At 36.8% G+C, this 15,147-nt stretch overlaps 1 protein-coding gene across 4 annotated transcripts in view; it reads right to left on the reverse strand.

The window, feature by feature from the left end:
• The window catches only part of SLC25A46 (solute carrier family 25 member 46), a 198,499-nt gene that overhangs the window by 17,059 nt on the left and 166,293 nt on the right, over positions 1–15,147 (reverse strand). For all 4 annotated transcript variants that reach the window (XM_077139006.1, XM_077139003.1, XM_077139004.1 and 1 more), the window contains exons 5-8: positions 14,929–15,006; positions 12,916–13,016; positions 5,470–5,526; positions 1,590–1,647 (exon numbers count right to left, since the gene is read on the reverse strand). In XM_077139006.1, the coding sequence (XP_076995121.1) occupies positions 1,590–1,647; positions 5,470–5,526; positions 12,916–13,016; positions 14,929–15,006 (294 nt within the window). The remainder of the gene's footprint in view (positions 1–1,589; positions 1,648–5,469; positions 5,527–12,915; positions 13,017–14,928; positions 15,007–15,147) is intronic.

A 15,147-nucleotide genomic window follows, 5' to 3' on the forward strand; every position in this document is an offset into this window, starting at 1 on the left:
TGTGAGTCAATGAGTTCTACAGGGGAATGAGATTAGGATAAAAAGCAGACAGGGTGAAGAACTGAATGTCGGGATATAATAAGAGTAGGAGAGATGGTAGAAGAAAAGAGGTTACTGAACAAAGAGGAGGATATTTAAGAAAGTAGACATTTAAGAAGGAAAAAAAGTACGTTCTATAAAAACTGTCAAAAAGAGGCAAAAGGAGGGGGCTACCATGTAGAACATGGAGTAGGAAACACAAGCAGTGGATATTTGTTTAGGGAAAAAACCAAAGTAACAAATAGTAAGGTGGGCACATAACATAAATAACATTTAATTAGCATAACTCAGTTATTAAAACATTTCCATTTTATGAAAGATAAAATTAAGATTTAGTAAGGTTAAATTGAATTCACCCAAAGTCTACTTTAAAATCTTGTAAAGTGGAGAAATATGATTCTAATGTGGGTTTGTCTAAAGTTAAAACCTGTTTTCCACCAATAATTTATGCTGCTTAGTAGTTTTTCATTAAATACCTGTTATTTTTTTTCTTTATCTATAAAGTGAGTGTATGTCATAGAATGATAACTCTATAGCACCATACAAAAGTCACATATAATTTATTTAACACAATACCAAATGTAATGAAAGAGGATATCTATCAATATATTTGGGTAGCAAGAAGTTAATAGAATGGAAATTTTAAAGAATAAAAAATCAACAATGCTGAGATTGATGCCTGCATTCTCCACCAAAAAACAAAAACAAAAACAAAGATAGGGCCAGAAAAGAAATTAAATGGAAAGGATTAATTAGAAAAGCAAAAGCTGAACATAGAAAATGGGTAAACAATTAACTGGATTTTATGCTCAGGTGACATTAGAACTGCTTTCACCTTACAGTGTAAATGTACCAAGAGTATAGCAAGAAAATGTGTGGCATTTAATTCAATGTACTTTGGGTGCCATCATGTGGTTAGAAATAGTAAAACAAATAGAAACTGCTAGCAAGAAATTGCTCTGGCTTAGTAGTACTTACCACACCTATAGTATCAAATGTTCTTTGAAAGGCCTATTTACAAAGAATGTTGTGGGTAATCTATGCGGAGTGTCTGCTCACTGTTAGGATGATTATCCATTACGTTTTTTAAAAAATATTTGTATTGACAAATCTTCACACACATACAGACCATACATGGTATCCATTATGTTTTAAGCTCAGGTAATCAGTAATCTATCAACCTGTGATAAGCCATAACTTTTGGAGTTGTCTATAGGGCCTTAAAAAAGCTGAAAAGAACCATAAACTCTTTGTATTCAGAGCAAGTCATAAACAAGTCATGGGTTCTGTAATATCTGAATGAAGAATAAGGCAAGTTATGGAAAGGGTAAAAAGAATGAATACTATAATAAGGAAGCAGGTTTTCAGTGGAAATATACATGCCAGCAATGTGCCTAGTATAGTCCTGGATGTACATGTGATTTCTGTGAAATAAAATTTTTATAAGTTTGTTGTCTTAAAATTTCCTGTTATGCAATCAGACACAATATACTGAATATTCTAAAAAAATTCTTTAAAAATAAATGACAATTAAAAAAAAAACAGCTTACCTGTACTGTCTCAATAAGGCTTGCTGAATAAAAAGGCATTGCCACCATATAAGTTAGGCTGCAAAAATCAAAACAAACATCAATACATGAAACAAAGATGCTTATATTAAATGCTTTAATCTTATTTAATATATGAACAGAATTTATATTCAACTAGAATGATTTTTAAAGTTTTTCAACTATTAATACCTATACACTAAAGATACTAATTTTAGAGACCTATAACAGGATACTTTATTCAACATTTAGAGATTAAGGAATTAAGCATTAATAATTATACAGGGACAGCCTGAAAAGACGATAGATTTTTATTTTCAACCAGTCAAACGTAGGCTCATTTATGATTCACTGTTTGGAAATCTATTTACAAATATCTAATTGAAAGTATAAATTTCATACTTAAAACTCAGAATGAAGGATCCATTTCATTATTTGCCTTTTTAGTGATATTTAGAAAAAGCATACTTTTCTACTATTATTCTGTCTATTATCATAACTTATTCCCAGATTTTCTACCAGTAGAGCTAGCTAAGCCAGTCCTCTGTGGTATGTAAAATCCCCTTCTATTATTAAAATCAATATCATATAGTTTTGCAAAGTTGTTTCTTATCACTAGTGTTTAGGCATAGTGATATCAGAAACTTCGCAAGTCTGCAAAATATAGTTATTTAAAGTCATATCAAGGCGGGCCATGGTGGCTCAGCAGGCAGAGTTCTCGCCTGCCATGCCGGAGACCTGGGTTCAGTTCTGGACCCTGCACATGCAAAAAAAAAAAAAAAAAATGTATCAAGTTGGGAGAGTTCTGGGAAGATGGTGGAATAGGATCAGCAGAGATAACCCTTGTTCCATGGTACAGGAGAAGTGACAGAAAAATGACAGGGAGAGCTATTACAGGGTAAGTGATCTAGGAGGGTCTTCTACACCACATAGGGAAGTCCTGGTTGAAAAAGCAGAAGAATTGAGATGCAAGGAACCAGAGACCATCCAGCTGGTGCAAACAGCCTAACATGCTGCTTTCCAAATGGAGGCCAGAAGCCCTCAGGAGTGCACAGACAGGGAGAGGGAGACAAAGAACTAAGTCAAACAGTGCTACCCTCACACACGCCAACCCCTCCCACAACCCGCAACTCACCCCATACCACACACACCTGAATCCCGTCATCTGCCCCCCACCATGCTCCAAGTACTCCTGTGCCAACTCCCCGTCCCCAGGCGTCCCAGCCCCACACCCTCAACCTGCACATGCAAGCAAGCCTGACCCAGTCCAACCCACCTCTTCCATGCAAGTGTACAGTCTCAACTTGCCCCTCCTGAGACCGCACACCTATGGCCAGACCCTCAACACCTGGACTGCAGGTGCTCACCTTCATACCTGGGCCACATGTGCACCCAGCCCATATAGTCGCTCAACCCTTCCTGGCCACCCCTGACTCCCCAGATGCATGCACATATATGTGCCCACACACACCAAGCTCTGTCAGCTCTGGGCAAGTGCTGACCTGCGCATCTGGGCCACACCTGCCCCCAGTGCACACAGGTGCAATCCCACACGGCTGTCCCTGAGCCCTACACATATGCACACCAGGGCCCTGATCCCGAGATCCACACACACCAGGGCCCTGCCCCCCAGACCACGTACCCGCACAGTGACATCCTCCCTGAGGGCACCCACGTATCTGTGCACTGACCTCTTGACTCCTGCACCCGACCCCCACTCCCCCACACACGTATACATCCTTGCCACCCCACGGCACAAGTGCCCTTTTCCCACAACTGGCAGTGCTCTCGTGTGCATCTATGCTACATAACCTGTACCCAGTACAAGCATGAACCCCAACCCCCACTCCATGGCAGGGCCCTGCCCATCTGTCATCACCCACCCCTGACACATGTCCTGCAACCTCCACGACCTGTTCCCCACCCCTACACACTTATGCATCCACACTCCAGACACTCTGGACCACACCCCCTGTGAAAGGACATACCTGCACCCTGTCCTCCTTGTGCCCTGACTTCTGTGTCCTGTACCCCACACCCTGATACCCATGACCCACACACTCCTTGTGCCCACCTGTATCCTGTCTACATACCAGCCCCAGAACACTGGCTCAGCCGCCCCATCCACCTCCCATCATACCCTACCACTGTGTCTCCCAGGCTGTACCCTACTCCTGTGCTCCAAGACTTGCCTGAGCTGCACCCCGATCCTATGGACCCTGCACCACACCTACACAACCCTGCAACCTGCACCCCAGATGCACAGGCACTAGCGTAGCATCCCTGACTTGTGCATATGCCTGCACTGCAACCTGTCACCGCACTGTTGTGCCCCTCTCCACACCCTGCATCCTGCTCCACACCTGTCCGGCAAATACAAAGCTTTAAACTACTGAAGGAAATCAACTTCCAAAATAACCCTATAAGATACTTGTATGCCACAAAGATAACAGAAGATCACTAACCGTATGAAGAGGCAGACAGATACAGCTCAGTAGAATGACCAAATTAAAACACTGGAGGAGATACAGACTTTGGAACAACTAAAGATCTTCATATAACTCTACTAAATAAAATAAATGGGATGACTAATGACATAAAGGAAACCAAGAAGACACTAGAAGAGCAAAAAGAGGAATTTGAAAGAATAAATAGAAAAATAGATATCACAGAGATTAAAGATGGCATAGACCGAATCAGAAATATACTAGAGACATTTAACAGCAGATATGAAGAGGCAGAAGAAAGAATAAGTGAACAAGAGGGTAGGACAACTGATTTTGAACACCCAAAACAGCAAATGGCAAAAAAGATTGAAAAATTTGAATTGGATATCAGGGAAATGATGGACAAAATAAAGCACAGAAATACAAGAATTACTGGTGTCCCAGGAGAAGAGAAGAGTAAAGTGTTAGGAAGATTAGCTGAGGATATTATGGGGGAAAACTTCCCAACCCTTATAAAGGACATAAATAAGCAAATCAAAGAAGCCCAACGAACTCCAGATAGAACAAATCAAATAGACCTTCCCCAAGACACACACTAATCAGTCTGTCAAATGTTGAAGAGAAGCAGAAAATCCTGAAAATGGCAAGAGAAAAAAAAAATCTACTACATACAAGGGAAACCACCTAAGACTGAGTTCAGACTAGTCAACTGGTACTATGGAGGCAAGAAGGCACAATCTTTAAAAAATTAAAAAGTGAAAAGTAAAATTCTAATCTACAAAAATAGTCATTATTATAAAATCACTAAGTGCCTACAGAAGTACATTTTAATGATACTAAGGTCTGGGATTGCTCATCACCATATAAATACATTTGTATCTCTGTTTAATACAAAAAAGTGTTTTTCTGGAAATTCAGGTTAAAAAAATTGAAGACCTTTACTAACTTCATATGAACACAAGAAAAAATTAGGTTATGGTTCCAGACTATGAAAATTCTAATATATATTTTTAAAGATGATAGATACTTCAAGATCTGATTCCTAAATTCGGTTATTTTGTCCTTTGAAATTTTACTTCCACAAACATTTTACTTATAATTTCTTCACTACATTTACTTAATGAAGTTCTTTATTTTTGTTTGTTTGTTTGTTTTTAGTTTGAACACTATAAAAATTAATGAGCCACAGTGGCTCAGCAGGCAAGAATGCTCGCCTGCTATGCCAGAGGACCTGGGTTCGATTCCTGGTGCCTGCCCATGTAAAAAAAAAGAAACAAAGAAAAAAAAAATTAATGTAGGGCGGGCCACAGTGGCTCAGCAGGCAATGTTCTAGCCTGCCATGCTGGAGAACTGGGTTCGTTTCCTGGTGCCTGTTCATGTTAAAAAAAAAAAGCTAATGTAAACTCCCCCCCAAAAATGCTACTTTTGACACTTACGATTTCAGTAGAAGGTGTTCTCCTATTTGTTTAGGATTCCATTTGTGTGAAATCTCCCTAAAAAATAAAAATAAATTTAAGTGAAAACAAGCTATTTAAAATATCTTGAATTAGCCTAATTTTCAAAATAGTTATCAATTTCTAATTTATTTTCATCTGTAGGAGAAATATATTTTCTAATGATGTATGCATTTTCCCTTCTGAAACATGGCTTCAAACAAGTATGGTGGTTTGAAAGAGAAAAAAAAATGTATGAGGTCTTTTTGTATGTGTTGGTAGAAGAGGTCAACAGAGGAGGAAGAGATATAATTGATTATAAAAACGAACCTGAGAAATTAAAGGAGATATAAAACTTACAATGAGAAAAAATAATGGAAGTAGAAAAGAAATAAGGAAGAGGATAAAAGCAGGAAAAACATTTTGTAACATATGTATGAAGAATGAAATTAAACAACAAAACAAAATTAAGTAGCTGTAATGAAGACCATATATTTGTGTAGTATGTGATTGCCAAAGTGCCTCTACTTAATATGATTGTATTAATTTTGGATATTTAATATTGGCTATTATATTTTGAGCACCCACTATATGCCAGGCACAGTATAAGGAGATTTGCATGTATTACTTCTAATCTTCACATGATATTATCCCCATTTCATAAATGAGGAAATAGGCTTAGAGAGGGTCCATAACTTTTCCAAAGCCACACACCTATTGTTGGTGGAAATGGGTTCTAAACCCTGGTCTCTATAACTTAGATCCCACACTTTCTGCCTGCACTGCCTCTCATCTCATTTGATACAAAGAGGAATCCTGTAAGATAAACAAAGTAGGTTATTATCACATTCAATTTACTGATGAGAAAAGTGAGGTTTGGAAAAATCATAGAGACATGTTCAAACTAGATAGGCAAAATGCTAGGTCTGGGATGAAGGTCTAGGACCAATGTGCTTCTTGCTATTTCAGTTACCTGAGGAGATCAGGAAAAAAAAGAAGAAAAAGAAAAGTGGCAAGCAGATAGAAGAATAAAAAAGAAAAAAAAGGAGAAAGTTATATCAAAAGAAATATCAAAAAGAGAAAAAGAATACAGAGAATAAAAGGGAAGGTAAATAAGGAGGCATAAATCAATAAAAAGGCAGAGGGGATAGAAGAAAACAGAAAAGGAGAAAAAGAAGAGCAAAAGAGAAAGGGAAATGCAAAGTAAAGATGAGATTCACTGCTACCATTTGCTCTGATAGAATTACTAAAACATAGTATATGTCAGTACCCATTCTACCTTGGCAATATCAGGGAGCTAGAAAAAAATTTCCTATTGAAAGGAGTTAATATGAGTAACATAGGAGATAGAGGAAAACATGTATTTTATGCATTTTATGAAGAAAGTTAAAAAAAAATCACTAACATGTAAGCTTCCTAAAAACAAATGCAGTACAATTATAGCATGGGGCGAGGTAGGGGAGGCGAGGGGTTGTAAATACAAACTTCCCCACAGATATTTTAAGACAATAAAACAGCCAACCCTGATTTCTGAGATCTTAGAGAGCCTTCTGGGTCACATGCTGATTATATTAATACTAGGTACCATATTAGGCCTAGACAATCAGAGAAAAATATAACCTGAAATGGCATTCAATAATTAAGTAAAAAATGTAAAAAAAAAAAAAAAAAAAAAAAAGAAAATCTGTAGTCTGCTATCTTATAGACTGAGACTCTATTACAGAAATCACAGATACCTGTTATGTGGCATACAAAGAAACAAAAAGGAAAGCTGGGATCTATCTTATAAACTGAGACTTTTTTTAGAAAAACCACAGATACCTGTTAAGTGACACTGCCTACCCTTCACCTACCCACAACTACTTCTTTGGGAAATCACAAACACAGGCTAAGAGGCCATCCTCAGGCCTTCTCCTATCCCCACTCCTTTTCTGTTGTGCAATTCAACAACAGGGATGGGATGTTAACTCTAATGAAAAGGCCTTGGCAGACCTTAAAGAATAAATTTCTGTTATTGTAGTCTTCAGCTTTGTATCCTTTTCAGAATTCCCATCTTACTAATATAGTCTCTTTAAGTTAAGCTTTTATTCTTGACTTTCTTTTGTTCTTTGTTAATGTTTTCCTTTAACTCTTTGAGCATCAAAACTGTCTGGTATGTTCCCCTTATTAATGGTTTATATCTTGATTTTCTCCTTTGCTCAGGCTATCACACCCTATTTCTTTGCATGTTTTGTAACCTGGACATTTTGACATTTTAATGTGTTATCTTTGAAATTCAGACTCTGAGGCATTTGTTCCTTATACGAGTATCCAGCTAGTAGTGTCATTAGTGTTAAGACAGTTTCCCTTGAATGCCAGGAGCTAAAAAAAAAAAGAGGGGTGTGTCGGTATGTACCACCACAGGAAAGCCATGTTTTAATCCTGATCTTATTTTATGGGGCCTGACCTATTTAGGATGGGAAACTTTGGGTCATTTCCATGGAGATGCATGCCAGTTTGAAACTGCTGCATACCCCAATCCTTATTCAATAATACTGGGTGGGATTTTATTTTATTAAGTTGTTTCCATGGAGATGTGACCCACCCAATTGTGAATGGAATCTGCTGATTAGGTTGTTTACATGGAGATATGTCTTCACTCATTCAAGGTGGGATTGTTTACTGGAGTTCTTTAAGAGGGAACAATTTTGGAAAAAGGTTCAGTGCTGACAGAGCCCACACAGCCAGAGACTTTTGGAGATGCAGAAGGAAAATATCCTTGGGGAGTCTTTATGAAACAAGAAGCCAGGACAGAAAGCTAGCAGACGTCGCCATATTCCTTCCCAGCTGACAGAGATGTTCAGAATCCAAACACCCAAGCTTTTCCCAATTGACAGAGGTGTTCTGGATGGCATCAACCTTTCCTGAGTTAAGGTAACCTCTTGTTGGTACATAATTTTGGACATTTTCACAGTCTTAGAACTGTAAACCTGCAACTTAATAAATTTCCTTTTCAAAAGCTATTCCATTTTTGGTGGGTGGGCCATGGTAGCTCAGCAGGCAAGAATGCTTGCCTGCCATGCCAGAGGACCCAGGTTCGATTCCCAGTGCCTGCCCATGTATAAAAAATAATAATAATAATAAAAGCTATTCCATTTTTGGTATAGCAGCTTTAGCAAATGAAAACAAGACGTGACACTCCCCTTTTGGTTAGATTACTTCTGTGGAGATGTGACACACCCAAACGCGGTGTGGTCTTTTGACTAGTTGGAGATGTGACTCCACCCACATAAGATGGGACTTGATTAGTTTATTAGAGTCCTTTAAAAGGGAAACATTTTTGAGAAACCTCAGATGCAGACACTTGAAAAACAGTTGCTTCAGAGCTGACAGAGACATGGATATTTGGAGATTCTTGGAGTGCCAACAGAGAGAGCAGCTGCCGAGATATGGGCAGAGCCCAGCAGACATCACCATGTGCCCTCCCATGAGATGTGAAGCAAGCCAGAATCTAGAGTTGCGTCCCAGAGGAGCTAAGTGAAGACCACAGATGCTTAGACAAGAAACCACTGGCATCAGGAGCAGGAAACAATGGAACTGGGAACAAGGATCAGCAGATGTCAGCCATAGGTCTTCCCATGTGACAGACGTCAGCCTTTCTTTGGGATTAAGGTATCTTTCTCTGGATGCCTTAGTTTGGACATTTCTATGATCTTAGAATTGTAATTTATTTTTTTTTCTTCATGGGCAGGCACTGGGAATTGAACCTGGGTCTCTGGCATGGCAGGCGAGAACTCCGATTGCTATGCCATTGTGGCCTGCCCTAGAACTGTACATTTGTAATGAAATAAATTTCCTTCTTAAAAGCCATTCCATTTCTGGTGTATTGCATTTTGGCAGCTTAAGCAAACCAAAACCAGGAGGAAAAAAAGAAAACATCTTTCCCAGTCTTTGCAGCGTGACCTATGCAAATGCTCCTCTTCAGAGCTTAGACATATAAGTTTACAGAACAGTTCTAGGCCAAAGTATAGGGGCTGCTTTGATCCTTTCTGTGTATATATCTTATCTTAGACATGTCTTTCCTGTTTTATTTACTGATCATTATAAAAGTAAGGAACCCTAGCCTAGGAGACACCAAAACTAATCTTCCTCATGGGCAGCTTCCATGAATTGCTTAATGTTACTATTTTGCTTCCTTGTTTGTCATGACTTTGTTTTCTCACAAAATAGGTCAAGCCTGCCCAAAGTAGTTATAATGAAAATATTAATAATAATTTAAAAAGATGTCTACACTCCCGGGGTGTTAAATTTCCCTGGCAACATGAAACAGAACTCCTGGGATGAGCTGGGACCCAGCGTCATGGGATTGAGAAAACCTTCTTGACGAAAAGGGGGAAGAAAGAAATGAGATAAAATAAAGTTTCAGTGGTTGAGAGATTTCAGAGTTGAGAGGTTATCCTGGAGGTTATTCTTATGCATTATATAGAGATCCCTTTTTAGTTTATGGTGTATTGGAGTGGGTGGAGGGAAGTGCCTGATGCTCCTTTTATCCAGGGTATGGATAGATGAGTGTAAAAATATGGATAATAAATAAATAAATAAATAAATAAATAAATAAATAAATAATAGGGGGATAAGGGATAAAATGAATTGGGTAGATTGAAATACTAGTGGTCAATGAAAGGAAGGGGTAAGAGGTATGGGATATATGAGTTTTTTCTTTTCTCTTTTTATTTCTTTTTCTGGAGTGATATGAATGTTCTAAAAATAATCATGCTGATGAATACACAACTATGTGATGATATTGTGAGCCACTGATTGTACATCATGTATAGACCATATGTGTGTGAAGATTTGTCAATAAAAATATATTAAAAAAAAAAAAGGTATCTACATTCTACTTCAGAAAGTGTCTCTATTCAATATCCAGTTACCAAGACAAAATTCCTATAAGTCATCCTTACTCATGACACCACTTTCTCATTTCTCATCCCTTATCCATTACCAAGTTCCATCAGTTTTACCTAAATATATTTTTTTACCTAAAATATTTCAAAGCTATCCATTTTCTTCTATCTCAGAAGATACCATCCTGATCCCAACAACCATTTCTCATCTAGATTATTATTATAGTTTACTGTCTCCTCTTATTCTCTTTAGTCCTCCTATAATCTTTTCATCTACATTTACAACGACCCTTTGAAAGCCTAATTCTGATCACCTGATTATGACACTGAACCCCACTTAATAGGATCCTTAAAGTAGTCTACAGAGCAATGCACGGTCTGGTTCCCACCCATTTTCTAAGCATTATCTTATACCACTTTCCAACTTACTCTCCATATGAGTCATCTAGGTCTAGTCATATGGGTTTTCCTTTAGTTACCTGAATTCCCCATGTTACTCTGTGCCCCAGCATCTTTACACAAGCTGGTCTGTTTCTCCCATTCATAATTCAGATCTTAGCATGTCATTTTACTAGGGATACTGTTCTTACCCCTTTAATACTCTCAGAATGTAGCTTTTTCTTTCAGAGAAAAAAAAAACTCAATTTGTAATTAATTATTCATAAGTGAGATTATTTTAGTTAATATCTATCTGCTCCATTAGATTCTATGCCCCATGGAGACAAGGACCTTTGCTGTTTCTTCTCATTGTATAGCTGATTTTTATCATAGGACCTGGCACAAAATAGACACACAGGAAATTAAATTAGCTAAGTAAATAAATGAATTAAGGAGTGAAATTTATCACCAAAATTATCCAAGTAGAACAATACAATAAAGATAACCTTTTATGTCTTCTTTAATCATTTTCAAAATGACCAATAGAAAACAGTCACCCAAACAACTGGCTGTTTAGATGAATATGGAATAAAAAAGTTAGATAGTGTTTAATAAAGTTCTGCACCTTGCATTCCCATTTGTCTACTTTTTAATTTCCTCTAATCTGAAGTACATGCTTTGAAATATATTCATTTACTACTTCATCTTTGCTCAGAGAGACAATGTTACCTGTCTAAGGTTCCAGAAATAAAAAGTGGTATAGACAGTACCTAATCCAACAGAGTTCTGATTCCAAGTACAGAATTCTTTCTACTCTAAAGAAAATTGCTATGTTTTACTGAATTTTCATAGAATTTTGGGTTTGTGGGGGAACCTTAAGAATATGTGATTACCAGTACTAATTCGTGATCTATCCTGTGCTATAAAAAGTAATAGATGAATAAAGTTAGCCAAGGGCAGAAATTCAGATTTTTAGGTGTGAGAGTTTTGGGAAGATTTTAGCTGGCCAAATGTTGTTTTGCCTTTAACCTTTTTAGAAAAACTGGATTAAAGGAACTTTAAGACTATGAGTTCCTTTGAAAGCCATCACCTTGGTAAAAAAGCTTATCAGTTTCTCCTGGTTCCTTTTCCTTCTGTACAAAGAGTAAATCCCAAGATTGATGACATGTGAGAAATCAGCAGCTCTACCTTCAATTATCTCACTTCTTTGTCAATCCAAATAATCCATCCTGATAGAGGCCAATTTTGGATTAACCAACCAGTCTACTAAATACTATTCCTGTGATACAGCGCTGCTATAAAAAATCAGTCATGCCAAATAACACTTACACAAATTTATGATTTCCAATATTATCTATTAACATTCTTTTCCTATATTTCTTGTAAGATTCCCTTTTTTGTTACCCTAAATTGTAGCTGTTCAAAATGCTATCATTCTCCTCACGTTTTTCTACTAAAACCCCAATGTTCATCCTTTTTTCAACAAATTACCTTGACCCTGTTTCACAAAGAAAACAGAAACCCAGAAGTAAATTTCCCCAATTTTCCTACCCTCTTCCTCTAGATGTTATCTACAATTTTAACTTTCCCATCTCTTGGCTTCTAAGATACTATTCTCCTATATCTTACTGTTCTTTTTCAATTTTATTGGTCGGTGTATTTTACTATCCTCTTTAACTCCCCCTTTCCAATATACAAATAAACACGTAGCCAAGAATTGTCCTTGGTTCACTTTATGACTTTTAGTCTACACTCTCCAGATAATTTCATCCATTCCTATGTTTCAACTGCCACTTCTATGCTACAACATTTAAAGCTATGCCTCCAGAATCAAACTTCCTCTAAAAGTGATCCATGCCTCTAACCACTTATTAGACATGTTTCCCCTAGGGGTCTTATAGGAATCTCAAACTTCGCTTATTGAAAGTTAAATTCCTTATCTTCCTCTCCCTTCAACATATTCTTCATGAATTATCGATTTCAGTTAAGGTTTCCTCATTTAGAAATTTCATCACTGCTGAAAATTTGCTCTTCCTAACTCTCACACATAATCTATCAGTATTTATCATCAATTACACTTCAGAAATATCTATACGGCTTTACCCCATTCTTACTCTGTTCCATAGTTCAGACCTTTCTTCATCTTTAAAATTAAGCTAATATTGAAAAAATGCCAGAAAGGTACCTTGGCAAAGGTGTGAATTCACTGATTATTCCTTCTGCTCCAAGTGTGATTCCCTGGACAATAAACGTACTACCCATTCCTTTCCAAAGGGCTCTTGGTCCCTAAAATGAACAAAATTCATTGTTATTTCTGTTAACACTTAAATGTAAGACATGTAAAAAAGTTCTTAATAAAATTTTATATTTAATGTTTACTGATATTTTCCAATAAAATATTACTCTAAAGGAAATCTTAGTAGAGAATTACAACTAAATCAATTTCTTGTCTCATTTTAAGGTTTGTTGTATGGCCTACATTGGGGACAAGATGAAAACACCAATCAACTAAATACCCCTAACCGTGGCTTCAGACCTGACTTCTTTCCAGATTACTACATCTACATATTCAAGTCCCTACTAGTCCTCTCTTAGAAGAACCAATAATTACCTCAAATTTTACCTAACCACAGGTAAGTTACCAAACACACTTCTTACCCCTTCCCACACCAAATCTTTCTTTCTCTGTTATATTTCTAATCTCCCTAGACAACAGTTTTGTCATACCAGTGTCCAAACCATATGTACTGAGGATACCTCGCCTATTCTTTATATCTAACAGTCACTGAATCCTATCAATTCTAATCATAATCTCTTATAAATCCATCCCCTTTTCTCCACCCTTACACCTTTATTTATATCAGTTTGACAATATCATGACAGTCTTACTATCTCTAGTATTGCCCCTTTTCAAATATCATCAATGATATTCCTATACTTATTTATTTATCTAAATGTTATTAACAAATAAGAGATACACACAGTAAAAATCAAAAGAAACAATAGATAACAGGCGAAAAGTCTGCCTCCTTTATACCCTAGTCCCCTGGCAATAGCTTCCAATTTATCCTTCAGAGATAATTCTACACATAAACAAATAAATCTCTGTGAGTATGTACAGATATATAAGGGTTTTTGTTTCGTTCATTTTTAACAGGTGGTAGCTTACTATATGTATTTTCCTGAATGTAACAAATATCATCAAGAATATTCCATATCCTGGATCAGCACACGCAGAGCTATTGTCTTATTTATCACAGCTACACGTTTCAGTATATAAACATAATTTATTTTACCAGAATCCTACTGATGGACATAGTTTCCAATATCATTATTATAAGCAATACCACAATGACATCTTTGTATATACATGTTTGTATACACACACACACACACACACACACACATCTAAATGGGATGACTTCCTAGAAGAGGAATTAACAGATTTTGATAGATATTGCCAAACAATCCAAGTTCGTTCATGATACTTTAGTCACTGCTAAAAAATTTTCAATGCTTCTTGGGAAGGTTTTAAGATTTAGTATGAAGATCTTATAAAGCTCTTTATGATCTGGACCCTGCCTATTTCTCTAGGTTCTTTCACATCCTTCTCTTATTACTCAACCCCTGCTCCAAGCTCCCACTGGGCTGCATTAAATGCGACCCCTAAACACTGTATCCTCTCTTTTATACCTTTGCACGTGTTCTACTTCAAATACCTTTCCTCTGCCTTCATCATTAAGAAGTAGACTCATTGACAATAAGGACACAGCTCGGGTGACCATTCCTCCCAAAGTGTTTTCTAATCATACCCTGTCCCCATTTCCAGTTTTGATAAGGTACTTCTCTCCTATTTCTGACAGCATTTTTATATCTCTAACATTGTACCACCACAATCTTATGTTTAAATTTCTGTCTCTGTAACTAACCTATATGCCTTTTGATAGCAGAGACATTACCTTTTTTACTTGCTGCTATGTTCTCAGAGCTTAATATAGCTCTTTGCAGCTTTTGCTGAACTACTTAAATGAAATTTTGGAAGATTCAAAAAGATAACCATTACCATCTTACATTAATTTTAGTAGAAGAGTTAAGATATTTCATTAGCCAGAGTAAAAGGAATTATTCTAACTTTAATTATTATTATGCCCAAATGGCTTATATATAACTTTGATAGAACCTACAGAATAATTCTCACCTGAGTTTTGTTAAAGCTGTACATAATATTGATGACTGTAAATGGAGTGAGATGATAATTCCGGGCATGGTAATTAACCTGTTAAGAAGATATTTTGTGAATGTTTTCTGCTATTGTTTTGTGAAGAAATAACAAGGCCATGAAAGGTACGCAGTGGCATCACAGTATAAACAAAAGTTAAATTCCAAAGTTAGTACAAATTATGCATAAGCACTTTGA

The sequence above is a fragment of the Tamandua tetradactyla genome, chromosome 21 (genome assembly GCF_023851605.1).
Source record: "Tamandua tetradactyla isolate mTamTet1 chromosome 21, mTamTet1.pri, whole genome shotgun sequence".
Lineage (NCBI taxonomy): Eukaryota > Metazoa > Chordata > Mammalia > Pilosa > Myrmecophagidae > Tamandua > Tamandua tetradactyla.